Source organism: Homalodisca vitripennis, chromosome 3 (assembly GCF_021130785.1).
Source record: "Homalodisca vitripennis isolate AUS2020 chromosome 3, UT_GWSS_2.1, whole genome shotgun sequence".
In the NCBI taxonomy this organism is placed as follows: Eukaryota; Metazoa; Arthropoda; class Insecta; order Hemiptera; family Cicadellidae; genus Homalodisca; species Homalodisca vitripennis.
The window spans coordinates 54,622,740-54,637,343 of NC_060209.1; the positions used below are offsets into that span (position 1 = coordinate 54,622,740).

A 14,604-nucleotide genomic window follows, 5' to 3' on the forward strand; every position below is an offset into this window, starting at 1 on the left:
CCATCACCCAATAACATTATTTACATGTTGTAATTTATATATTTCTAACTCAAATCAGACCTTTATGTAATTTTATATATTGTATTGAACGTCTAAACATCACGTAACTCATATAAAATCCAACAATATTTCAATAGAAACAACCACAAGGCAGTGCACCTCGGGGCTTCAGGAAGTCATCAAATCCCTTCTTTTTATGAGTAAACCGAAAACAATCTGTTTATTTTGTTCTGTTGTCTGTGATCGTTTTTATTATTCTGTATGTACTGGACTGGAACTGGAACTGGTTCTTGTCATTGATACACACCGGTATAACATAGTTATTATACTAGGCCTAGTACCGTTTAGAAATTATCTGTGAAATAAGAAATTAATCTTTTATTTTGAGAATTTTGCAAGATATGGCGACCTCGACAGGTGATGAAATGCATAGAGTATTTACCAACGATCCCATTCATTTTAAGTCTCTTGTCAATAGTATTGTAGAAGTTGAAACTGTTCATGGTTCTGGCACACATAAAGGGATATTATTTACAATAGACCCAGTCTCAGAAACGTAAGTATGTCTTATTTAATGTGGTATTATGAAAATAGTTTAGTAAATGTTTACAAGTCCCACTTCACAAGAGTGTTGACTTCGTCTAGTGGAAAGTAGGCTAGGCCTTCTTAAAAAATGTTAGGAAAACCATAGTGTATTAAAGAAAAAAGTGTGGAAAGACCTAATACTTTCTTCTATGAGGCAGTAAATCCCTTAGTTTAGGGAATCCATTCATTAAAAGTCCAAATTAAAAGTTGGAACTACATTTAATGGTAAAGTACACCCTAAGCAAATTCACTCAACCCTAAACGTGCCTCCCATGTCTGTGACTATGGTTTTCCACATAATGGGCATTTCATCACCACATCAACATCTTGAAGCCAATTAAAAACACTTTTCATCATCTTTTAAAGCAATTTCATGAAGTTTTCAATAGTTGATTGTCATTTTGAATTGTACAAATAATGAATTGTTATTTGAAAAATTGTTTATAGTTAATACTGATGACTAAAATAAGTTAGGTAAATATTAAGATCAGCGACTACCGCTCCGATCGCCGTAAGGTTTTTCGTACTAACACAGGTTAACGTAATTTCACCGAAAAAAATAGTCCCGATTATCGCTAACATATAAAAACCAGTTTTACGGCAGTACAATGTTGGCAATACAAAACATATAAATAACAAGATTTTCGACTATCAAACTAAAAACAATGGCCGACCATGGACGTTTTGATGAATTGACAGTTGCCACGTGACAAACAGGAAGGTTTCCGATTGGCCGGACGGGTCACGTGACCTATAGGACGGCTTCGATTGACCGCCAGACGTACACAAACAAACCCACATGGACAAGGAATAATTAGTGAAGTTATTGACATGGCTTGCGATGGTTCTTGTCACACGCTAAAAAGACCCTAGCTTGCCTATTCAAAATTCAGATCACGCGATGCTTGCTCTTTTAGAAAAAAAATTAACTCGAGCTTGCAAAGTCCAAGCCCAGATCACGCATGACTGCTTACACACACAACACTCAGACAGAACTAACGCAGGTTTCATTACAGGCAAAAGATAAGCGGCGCGCGTTTATTACTGATAAGATAAGACGAGTTTATACTAGAATTAGTACATGGACTACTACCCTACGAACTAATAACACCAAAAAAAACGAATAAATGCATTGTCAGTCAGGTTTTTCAAATTTTATTTTTTCCAAATTTTTTTTTTGGGGGGGGGGAGTAAACGGCTACGGCGATAATCGGGACTACTTTTTTCGGTGAAATTACGTGCCCTACGAACTAATAACACCAAAAAAACGAATAAATGTACTGTCAGTCAGGTTTTTTTAATTTTATTTTTTCCAAAAATTTTTTTTGGGGGGGGGAGTAAACGGCTACGGCGATAATCGGGACTATTTTTTTCGGTGAAATTACGTTAACCTGTGTTAGAATGCAAAAAATTACAGCGATCGGAGCGGTAGTCGCTGAGCTTAAGATTTACCATAAGTTAATTTTAATTAGTAGGTCTATCGGTTGGTTATATAAATTACAATTTAGTATTATTTTTAAATATCTGTTTAAAACACTGAGTCCACTTACAGATTTACACTGAAAACTCACGTTTTCCGCTTGGACACAACTCAAATCACTACATTACTTTTATAAAGAAATACAGTAAAACACTGTATAAGTTACTATTTTAGTTTGTATTTACTCAAATTCTTGGTTATCGGCACATAAATAACAAGAATGGTTGTTATGAAACACGGTAGCCTACGTCGTGCCTGGCAGACAAAATCATCGTGAAGGTACTTTGGTATTATCACAGCCCACTTTTTTTTAATGAGTTCTTTATCGGGGACCAAAATAAACTTCATTATACGTTCCTAATACTTTCCTTCTTCCATAATGAATCGAAAAATACTCAATGATCACTCCTGAGAACTGGAAGTGATATTGCTACTGATGTAGACTTTTTCAATGAATCTGTTGTGTCTTTTAAATGTAAGGTAGCTTCCATTATTTGATATGTAATTTAGCTAGCCAGCTAGCCTATAGGTACTAATGTCAGTCTTGTTATTTATTTTCCTAGTTTAATTCAATATTGTTTTGTTACCATTCGTTAAGTAATGTATCTATTTGTTTCATATTTTGTTATTGTTGTGTAGTATTTATTAATCCTAGTCATATTCTTGTTACTGTTGTACTTATATATAAAACTAAAACACTAAGTTACTCTGTACTATTCTATTTGTATAAATGGTGTGTACCGTTGAAATAAATAAATAATGAATCATACTTCCTATCACCAGCGAATAGGCCTAGACGAGCAATCCTTCAAGTAGGCCTAGACATATGATTTACGTGTCACTTTCGTTATTAAAATGTTTTTCTTTTAGTTTTTGTTTTCATTGATTGTCATAAAAACTTGTAAATTTCAAAATAGGTTAAAAAAGACTGTTCTTTTTAATACTGTAATTTATTTTGTCCCCGATAAGGTAAACTTGTCCAAAAATGGTGGCCTCCTGATAAGTACTCAAACAACATAATGTTTCACAGATCAAAGAGTAGGGAAACAACATAAAACTTGTGTTTATCGATAGTTTGGATACGTATTGAATATAGCTATCTGGTTATTTGGCCAAAATAACCTTGTACTAACTAAAATATGATCAAAATTAGTGACGCTGGCAATTTATGCACTTTTTGTACCGTCAAAATTAGCGATGCTGTAGCACTCATCATTGCCAGCTTTTTTCATTTAGACTAGTGACGTGATTACCCGCTGTTATTATTTCGTTTATGTAGGAGAAAGTTAGTGACATCGACAAGAACAATATAAAGCAAACACAGAAATCTTTAAAAACTGATCTCAGAAGTTAGTGCATTGCTGATCACCTTGCAGGATATATGTATTGACAAGAAATTATTATGATTATTGGTGGTGATCCATTCGAGCAAATTTTAAATGCTGTCAAACATGTCTACCCTTTGAAGTAATAGTTAACACTACATGGCTCAAGCATAGGTTACTTTAAATACAATTTAATTATTTTATACATTAAAAAAAAAAACAGTTCTTTTGCACATACAAATATAGCTTCACTTCTCTATATTACCATTTTTAAAGCCAAAAAACTTAATTCTGTTCGTAACATCATTGGTCAAAATTTACTCAGAGTAATGCATTAACTCCTTGCCTTATGTTGGAAGGCAAACAGGCATGCAACATATAGGCTTTTTATGGGTAACAGACGTGACTGTTTATACATGGAGGCAAGCCATAACCTTCAATTTAAATATTTCTAATTTATCCTGGAAGAAGTCCGCTACACCTGGAACACAATTACCAAGCCTATGTAATGTAGCTATTTGTCCAGCCTTGAGGTAATTACTGTGACATCTGGTAGCAAATTTGTTGTATATCAATACTGTTATAGCATATAATATTATGTTAACATATGGGCTACTGTGTGCGGTGCAGAGCTATATATTGGGAGTGTCACCACTCATTACGGGGTGGGTGAAAAATGACTAGGTATTATAAAACTGTTATAAATTATTTAATAATGAACTTTATTTGTTAACTAAACAAGTACATAATATGTTTCACAACATAAGAAATGATAGGAATAAGTTAAAATCTCAAATTAGGCACATGTGGTAACTGACTTTCTCAAATGCCAAGATATACAATTTACACTTTTCTGAAAGAAGTCAATTAGTATGTTGGTGGAAATCTCTTGAATTCTGTTTTCCAATTCCTCCAACGTACGAGGTTTGGACTTGTCCTCCTTGGCGTAACCCCATAACAAAGATTCACATGGAGTAAGATCTGGATATCTTGCATGCCATTCATGCGGCCATGCCATCCCAACTAACACCTAGGAAATGTTTGGTTCAACCATTTGCACTTTTTGCAAAGTGGGGTGGCACACCATCTTGCATTAAAATGAGGCCATTAATGTTTTCCCATTGTGATATCGTATGCCCCACACATAATCTAGAAGCATCTGCAGATAGCGATCAGCATTCATAGCGTCATGTAGAAGATATGGACCAATGAACTTTGTTACAGTCATTCCACATGGTCACTTTGGAGCGAGTTGTCAACCATAATTTCAGGATCGGTATCACGTGGTCTCCAGTAATGGCAGTCACGACGATTGACAAGACCACCAATATGAAACAAGGCCTCGTCACTCCAAAGATTTTTCAAACAGATGTGGCCAATCTTCGTGCCAACAGAGCATTAATTCCCCATTTTCCATTCTTCAGTTAGTATTCAAATTTAAACTCTTGCACATAATGCAGTTTCCATTTTGTTCCTTATACAACCCAATACGTACTGCATGCCTTGTTAGTCCACTTTCACAAGCTGCCTGACATGTTGATTTGTTTGTACTACGAGAAAACATTTCCTGAACTGTTACCACATTTTCCATGATGTGCATGGGAGGCCACTTCTACTTGTGTCTTTCACAGAGCCGATGGTCATCAGCTCTGTATGATAGTTCTTAATTGTCTCTGGACATATTGAAGCGTTTACTCCCTTCTCTCTACGCCACCAACTTTGCACTAAAATAATCAATGTCCTCACTTGATAACCCAAAGCAATCTGAGCTCGCTCACAAACAGACAATTCCTCAGCCATGTTTGGTTACAATGCACCAGCTGTTTTTGTTGCTCTTTTAGTTCACAAATGTTTTTTTATCCAAATGTCTGATAGAGATTTTGGTGTATAGTATATGAATTCAGTACATCGTGTTAATTTACTTTGCAATAATTGGTCAGATTAAGTTAACACTTTTTATGTTGATTGTCTTTAAATCTGTCATAACAGAAATTTACTGTAATTTAAACTAACAATTAAACACAGTTCACAGCATATTTAGGAGAACGTTGTCAACAACAACTCTTTGTAGTTACGTATTGTAGCAGTATGTAGACTGAAATAGTATGTCTATGAATATTTTCTTGTTTTCTCTGTTTTTTACTTATATGTATAATGTTACAGTTTGTATGAGTCCTCTATATATTTGTAATAGTTATTCAATTGTTTCAGTGTAATACTACTGGATCCTGTAGAAGACTATTTGAATATGAAGATAATAACAGGATTGAATGTGAAAAACATCAAATGCATCCAATCTACAAATGTTCCAAAAATTCCAGATAACTTGTTTAAGGAAGATTGGGCGAAATACATTAGTGAAGAAGAATTGGAAAGTAAAAGAATAAAATTGAGGGACTGGCTGGTGAAGAATACGATACCCATCATAGAGAGTGGTAAAACGTTGAAGCTGTCTGATGACATGCTTATTATAGAACCACCGTATGGACCAGAACAGTGTATGTCCAGTAACGAAATTGTACTTAGTAAAATACAAAATTTGGTCAAGTCAATGCCGGAATAAGAAACTGTCATGTATTTTTATGCCTCAGTTATTATAAATACATTTTATGTAAAGGTTTTAAAAAAACATTCCTTTTTGCTCATTACAATATTTCAACTTAAGTATTACAAAAATTGTATTTCTCTCAATATAGCTTTACTAGTTTTTTATTTGTTTGATCAATAATACATATCTTTGTGATACTTATCAGGAAATAAAAATGTTCCTAAATATTTGTGCTCTGTTTTTGAAGCCTGAGTTTTGAATTAAGCTAGAAACTCTTTCAATTATGTGGTTTCATTTCAGTCAACTTTGCAGACAATTTTGTTTATATTCAAGGTTTAAAACTTTGGATTCTAAGATGACATTTTTGGCCACCAGAAATCTGAATAAAAATCTGTCGGGATGGCTGAAGAATCTAAGAGATAGAGATAAATGACTAATCCCTGAAAGCCTTACTTGTCTGGGAAAGTTTTGAGGTATTTCATTAGGGCTGTTTGAAGGGGGGAGCGACCGGACACCACAGTTTTATTCTCATGAAATGTAAAACACTACCACTGTCGACACTTACTTGTATAATAATGTTATCATTATATTTATATTTGTGGAGGGGCACCAAGGTTGTGCTTATGCGCCACCAATCCTAACATTTCATTTGCTATTTATAAGAGCACAATTCTGTTATTTTCCTGAGAGAAAAGATCCTGGGGTGTTACTAATAAAATGAAGTACATAGTCACAGCAACTACTAAAGTAAAAGCATTTTGTGAAGTAAAAGAAATGGTGTGAATAAACAACTACTAGGTAGTTAATACTATATACCACCCGAAACAGATGGCAGTTGTTACTTCCTTATTATCTACACCATAGTAATTATACTATACTTTAGTGGACATCTAACTCTACGAGCTGTGCGATAAAATAAGCATGTAAGGAGGGATCAATTGTCAGATAAGACAATGCACAAATCACCTTTTGACCAGTAATGAAGCTGAAAGTCTTGATGGTTTGCTGGAAAAGAGCTGTGTGAACAAAAACACTGTTTGTATTTTTACAGAACACCTAGTCATTAAAAAGTAAATAAATCTCAAAAAATTGTTTATCAATAATATCCTAAAGCTAACAAACATGTGTGAACATTACTCTGATGCATACTGAACTGAAATGAAGTGTGACCTACACAAGGGTCCACAATACAAAGCAGTTATTACATTAAGGTAGTAGTTATTAAATTTTATTCATATGAATCTGTGAAATATGAAGGATGTATTATCCTTAGAAGCACTTTCATTTTTATTCATCGAAGACAAAGTAATTGCTTCAAAATCAGCACAACAAAGTATCATTTTATATTCACATCACGCATTGGACCAATCTGTATTTGTGTTATTGTGATCATAAATTTGGATTTTAGGGAAAGATTATATCCTTTTGGATACAAATTATTGTTGTTAGATGCTTTATGTGGTTTAGTTATTCTATCATCCCACTAAAGACCAGCTTAAAGGGTTCAAAATGGCATTAATTTTTTTGAATAGATTCTAATATTTTCTGTATTATCATACTTCACTATGGGCAGTTCAACCACTTTACAAAAATTTAAAAAAATAATAGCCTAACAATTATTTAGGCATAATTTTTTATACAATAATTATCTCCGTATTCTTCTGAAAAAATAACATATTATACAAGTAGGTTTATAATATAAATGTTTTTTACAAGATGCTAAAAAAAGGCCTGCTACAGTAGAACCCCTCATATCCGGCCTCGGTTTTACCGCACCTCGGTTTATCCGGCCACTTCTCGGAAGCCAATATCGAAATTTATTTACCACGGCTTGCAGACGCGCAGTTGCACGCACTAGTCCCCCACGACTCTTGCGTTATTTTGGTGTATCTATTTGTTTACATTTTCCTGTGTTGTCCTCAGTTGAGCTAATAGGTTTAACCTGTAAACAGTTCGTTGATTATTTCCAGTGCGGTTAGTACAGTACAGTACAATTGTTTTGTTTCGTCAAGTGCTGTGTACTGTAGGTTGGTTTATCCGGCCGAATCGTTATCCGGCCAGGGGCTCGGTCCCGTGGTGACCGGATATGAGGGGTTCTACTGTATCACAGGGAAAAATTACTGCTGGTTCTTGGGTTAATCTTCACAATATACTGTTTACTAATTTATTTAGTCTGTGTTTTTCTCGTTACCAACATGGTCTATTCATAAGATCAATATAATCAGAATTACTTCTGGACTTCTAATAGACTGATGTTTACCATTTTCAATAAGTAAAGGTTAATTTTACACTACATTTAAACCATCAACTCTTCCGCTTCAGCTCTTAAGGTTGGAGCACGGGCATGGTGCGGTCTAGGAGCGGCATCACTCATGGATATAGAGACATTTATTAAATAAGTGAGGAAGACGTTTTTTTACAGTAAACTAGTAATGATTTCTTACTGTGCTAAAATTACTACAAACACTTTAGATGGCATTACTAATAAAAAATTATAACAATTTGTTGTATACTTAGTGATTTAAGAGGAACTAAATTAAAATAATGTAAAAAATATAATTTTGTTAAAATTTAAAGATAACAAGAATTTATTATTTTGCGAAAAACTATTTGTTTAGGATGCATTGAAATTACTTGTAAACAATCTCCTTCCATATTTATTTTATTCTTCAAACTACAGTACAGTCTTAAAATAAAAATATTTTATTTGCAGTTATAAGGTTTGAGAGTATGAAAAAACAATATACTCTAGTATATATTTTACAAATATTTACTATGTTTTACCAGTTATAATAAAAAGACTTACAAAATGACTGAGTTACTACTTTTTAGAAATATGCTCTAGTACAAACAGTGAGATTTTTGCGCTCGGACAGCATACGGACATGTGTGGCCTCACAGTAACCGAGCCGAGCCCAGCACTCGGCCGATTCACATGTCGGGTGTGGTGCGGGTATGTGTGTCCCGGCCTTTAAAGTGTGTACAGGGACACAGAAATCAAATTCGTTCATCAGCAACTGGGGGAAAAAGCTTTGCTTAGTGCTCAGCCAACAAAATGTAATTTTGTTAAAAACTAACTTTACTGCACTCTTCTGATTACTTAAAAACTTACAGCACATATAGTATTAAATGGCAGAGAATAAATGGAATATGGAATAGTATACATAAGTGTTTTACGGTCTCTTGTCTACAAGTACAGTGATAGTTTATGTTCATTGATAAAATATTATCCATCCAACGGCTGCTACAAGAGATTGTCCAAATCAGCGGCCATCTGGAGAAAAATTTTGGCATGCAGCACTTGATTAGAACCTATACAGTGGCTTCATTTTTTATCCAAGTGAATGGGAGGAAGCGAAATTAAAGACAAAGATTCATTTGCTTTGCGAGGTACTAAAAAGAATAAATAAACTGTTATACTAATAAATTGTTTATTACCTACAAACATGACAACAAATGTGTATGTGCAAAATACTCACTTCAAAAATATACTTCAAGAGATTATATCATCTTTAATTTGTTAACAACTAAATTAATGTTAAGATCATGATCACATGGAGCTACAAATTTTACAATAAAGCAACTAAAATTAGGAAATAAGGAACAAGACAGAATCTGGTCAAAGGGTCGATCACAGAAAATAAAAATAAATCATAGCAAAGCACAAAAAAATCATAGTAAATCATAGTTTTTTTTTTTTACTAAATAGTTTGAACAAAACATTTTAAAATGATACAGACAAATAACGAGATAAAATAATATTTCTAGTACTAGCCCATAACACAACTAAGTAAATTTTATAATCTATAATAATTATATTTCTTACAAAGCCCAAATAATTTAATAAATGCGTGCCACATGTCAAAAACAAATACATGCCAACACAAAGTAATTTAGACATTTACCATTCAGGAACATGTTACGCAACAGAGTATTAGCAATGTTCAGTAAACAGAGGTTGACCGAGAAACAGAAAGTAACATTGAACACTTACACACTGATAACAGCAGCATTGTGTACACCATTTCTGATACGATTTTGATCTCCCCCTTTGATAGGATTTTTGCCCACACTTTGGACTATGAGACTAGTGTTGGGATGATGCAATAAATATTCCTATAAAAATATCACGACAAACATTGCTTCTACTAATCTAGTCCAAGATCACTTAAGTGACCCTGTAGAACCGATTTATTTCAGTTTATTTGTTGGATTTCTCTGGTGAGTCGGGAGATCTAACGGTTAGACCGTCAGAAGGCAATGACAATGGAATCTTCATCTCCTCAGTGAGGGCTTTGTGGTACGTGTTGGCACCATTGATGTGCATGTCTCGAGGTAAACGTTTGCTGAAGTGCCGTTCGATCCATTTGAGCAACGTCAATACTGAGTCTGTACTCGGTAACCTGCGTTCAGCAGCAGTCTTGATGATTTGGGATGAAGTCACTCGGAAAGTAGCAGCCATTCCTTTTAAAGCCTGTAAAAGTCAGTACATTTTAAAATAGTATACATTTACGTTCAAAATTATAATCTATAACTTGATTAATTAGGGAAGTAATATATACTTATATACCAAATTTTCATCTTGAACCTAATTGATTGAGATAGAATAAACAGGTGGGTTTATCACGGTAATTCCACATTTTTAAGAAATTGAAGATCTTTCTCGTGCAGTTAAATGTTCATGATTCTAAAACCATTGAAAGATCCTAATTTAATATTAAATTACATTACAAAATCTTGAACGTGAAAACTAGAACATGATCGGTCATTACTTTGAATGTTTTGACATACTAAAAGTGCAATTTTTAATCCGTGAAAAAGAGTTAGGCCCTACCCAATGAATAAGTAGAAAATTTTAAGAATGATTTACATTTTTATAGGTTTATATATTACCACTAAATAGTGCAATAAATCATTTCTTTAAGAAGTATGTTATCTCTTGAGACCATATCATATTGAAATCGCATGTATAGTAGAACATTGTTAAGTTAGACTACTTCAATTAGAATCTATCACCAAATTTTATTAGATTTAAATAAAAGACCAAATATTTCAGATTATTCCTTATGAATTAAACTAAATTTTCATATACTTTTTTTAACATGCTTTACCTCAAAATTTTTTTTAGGTTTTCGCTAATGGAAAAACTTAATACAAATTTACATTTTCAGTTTTGAACCGTAAGGGAATAGATACAATTAAATATTAAAATGCATTATTTTTTTAATTTCTTAGTACATTAGGAACTTTAAAAATTTGGTTCTGTAAATCTTTTTTACACAATATGTGAGTCTAGCTTAGTTAGCATAAATTTTGCTTTCATGTAGTTAAGGATATTTTGTTTTAAGTAAATAACAGCTGCATGCAGTAATTTTATCATATTTTATTGGAATTCCTTTTTTACTGACTATTGTAATGAGAGCTATCATCTTGATGTGAATGAATGAATGAATGAATGTTTATTCCATCAACTGTACATGAAATACACAAATGACAATAGTAAAGAACTAAACAGAATTGTTTTGAAAACAATAGTTTACTAGTTATCTAGCTAAGATATTACTTAAATAATTAATAAGGAATAAGCCTGCATGGGCATTCAGCCTGTGCGCAGGCTTCAGTTGATCGTCCGCCACGATAACTTAACATGAATCTTAACTTGATATCTTTAATAGCATTTAATAAATAGAATGTGCTAGAATTTTTAACATAAAATTTATAATTTAAAATAAAATAAAAGAACACGATTTAATATGAGAACTGGCTTGTTACGTTTAGTAAAAAGTAATTCAGTGTTAGTTTATCTATGATAATGCAACGGCGTCATATCATTGTGTTGGCCCAGGGGAGATCAAGTCAGCATGGTTCTATGTAATAATAGTGTAGTAGTGTGGTGTGTACTAATGTAGCGTCTAGTATGAATGGTAGTGTAGTGTAGTGTAGTAGCAGTAGTAGTATGGTTTAGTAGTAGTATGGTTTAGTAGTATAGTGGTCTAGTGGTCGGGTGTAATATTATAAAGTGCCTGAGGATGGGTGTTGCAGGTCAGGCCGCTCGGTAATCTGCAGATATAATGGACTCTGCTTGTGTCATACCTAATTGGAGTAGCCATTGTTTCACTCTATTTTTGAAAACAGGCAAGGAGGGTGATTCAAAGAGAGTGCAGCTATTATGATGAACACGAATATTTCTATATAGAATGTTAGATATATAAAAGGGGTTTGTTGTAGAATACTCTTTACGTAACTGTAAAGTAACAGTCCTAACATTATGCGCATATCTAGTATCATGATGGTGGGTAATTTCTGAAAAGATTGTGTTTAAATTAAGGTAAATGTACGTCAGGAGAGTCTTTAAAAAAAGTTGGCGAATAGTAAGATTAGCAGATTCTCTAAATAGAGTGTCAGTAGAATAACGTTGACTTTTGTTAAACCCTATTTTTAGTATGCGTTTTTGAGAAACAAAGAGGGGATATAAAATAGATGGTCTTGCCCCTCCCCAAGCAATTATTCCGAAAGAAAGAAGTGATTGAATGTAAGCATAGTAAGCTAACTTAATTTCTTTTTCCATCAAAATTTCACTAATTTGTCTGAAAGCAAAAGCATATTTTTTAATATTTTGTACTAACATATCTATATGGTGGGTCCAGGTCATCCGAAAATCAAAAATTACTCCAAGGTATTTATAGTAATCCACCTTCTCTACTTCCTCGCAAGTGCACGTATTAATAAGATAGTTGTTACCACAACTATGAATAACCAAGTTTTGTAAATTATAATCTGTACTATTTCTTAGGGAAATCGGCATAAACTTTGTTTTTGTTATATTAAGAGAAAGGACATTTTGGTCAAACCAAGTTTTTAAAAGAGTAAGATCACTTGATGCTTTTGCCTGTACTTCTGGCCAAGACTTTCCTCTTAAAAAAACAAGGGTGTCATCAGCAAATAAGAATAATTTACCATTCAAATTCAATTTTGATATATTGTTGATATAAATTAAAAATAAAATTGGACCAAGAGTGCTGCCCTGGACCACACCGTATTCCACAGGTAGTGGATCACTGTTTATACCACCAATAGACACACATTGTAACCTATCGGTGAGATAGCTCCGAAACCATGAGAGAGCAGTGCCGCGAACCCCAACATTTTCAAGCTTCAATAGTAATTTGCTTCTGTCTACGGAATCAAAAGCCTTTTTTAAATCTAGAAAAATTAACATTGAACGCGTTCCATCCGAAATGCTATCATTTATCTCTCTATTGATGTCAAAAAGAACGTTTGTGATGTTTTTGTCATTCCTAAACCCGTACTGAGAGTCACACAGTATTTCGTTTTCTTGGAGATATGTAACTAGTTGATCTTTTACTATGCGCTCTAACACTTTTGAAAATACACTCAACAGGGAAATTGGGCGGAAGTTGTTTTTATCATTGAACTCGTTGAACTTATGTAGAGGGAAGACTTTTGCCAATTTGAAGAAATTTGGAAAAACGCCATTTAAGATACTTAAATTGATTAAATGAAGTAAGGGTGGAAGAAAAAAATTGATATTTAGTTTTAGAATATTAGCCGAAACATCATCGAGGCCCGGCGCAGACCCTCCCCGCAGTCCAGCCACCTGATGAATGATGTCCAATTCTGTCACAGTGTGAAATATAAAGTCAGTGTTCTGTCTATAGTCAGCATCATTTATAACTGGATGACCTCCCGTATTGATTTCATTTGCTAGATTCTGTCCCACGGCCGCAAAGAAAAAATTGAATTCGTTAGTTATTTGTTTTAATAAGTTCGGTGTGACAACAGATGCCGTAGACAAATATTTACTAATGGGAAATGATTCTCGACTTTTAGATCTCCCTGCTAATTCATTGACTATTCCCCAAAATAATTTGGGATTGCCGTTGGAATGAATGATTTTGGTTCTATAATAGTCCCTTTTAGCTTTTTTCAGCGAAGAACTTAAAAATCTTCTATAGTTTTGATATTGATTGCGTAAAATAACATTAAATGGCTGTTTTTTTATTCTTCTACTCAACCCATCCCGAGTACGAATACAACGAACGAGATCAGAAGTAATCCATGGTTTTAGTTTTTTGTTTCTGGCAGAGTTAATTTTTATTGGTTTTTTAGCAGTTGATATTGAATTTTGAACTCTCTCCTTAAATATATTAGCACATTGATTAACATCAAAACATGTTAAGACGGGGGTCCAGTCGACAAGTGACAAATTGTTAGTCAGCAGTGCGTGGTCGGTATAAGTGTGGGGCGTATAGTTGTCGGTGTGAATATCAGGGCAAGGCGGAGCCGCTGCAGAGATAGTGAGTCCAGTGCTGTAGTGGTCAGTTATATTTGTCTGGATCACAGCTGATTTTACTCTATTTATATCGCTGATCCTCACAAATATATAATCCAGACAAGATTGAAGGTTGTTTGACACTCTAGTAGGTTTAGAAATACACTGTATGAGCCAAGCGCCATGCAGACAACTTAAATATCTATTAGTCATTGAATTAGTCTTCAATAAGTCTATATTAATATCTCCAACAAATATGCATGTTTTATTTAGTCCAGTACTGTCATAGTAGTTTTCTAGTCCATCCAAAAATAAATCAAGATTACTGTCGTGGGTTCTGTATAAAGCAAGTAAGTTAAACATTTTATTTGAG

General features: G+C 33.7%; 2 protein-coding genes across 2 annotated transcripts in view; one reads left to right on the forward strand and one right to left on the reverse strand.

The window, feature by feature from the left end:
- The first annotated feature begins 237 nt into the window (after positions 1-237).
- Positions 238-6,167, forward strand: LOC124356890 (gem-associated protein 6-like). Its single transcript, XM_046808168.1, has 2 exons — positions 238-556; positions 5,602-6,167. The coding sequence occupies exons 1-2, from the start codon at positions 402-404 to the stop codon at positions 5,951-5,953; spliced, it is 507 nt and encodes a 168-aa protein (XP_046664124.1). The 5' UTR covers positions 238-401; the 3' UTR covers positions 5,954-6,167.
- A 3,183-nt stretch (positions 6,168-9,350) lies between these two features.
- Positions 9,351-14,604, reverse strand: part of LOC124356891 (alpha,alpha-trehalose-phosphate synthase [UDP-forming]) — a 53,577-nt gene continuing 48,323 nt past the window's right edge. The window contains exon 14 of the mRNA XM_046808170.1: positions 9,351-10,412. Coding sequence (XP_046664126.1) covers positions 10,140-10,412 — 273 coding nt within the window. The 3' untranslated portion in view covers positions 9,351-10,139. The remainder of the gene's footprint in view (positions 10,413-14,604) is intronic.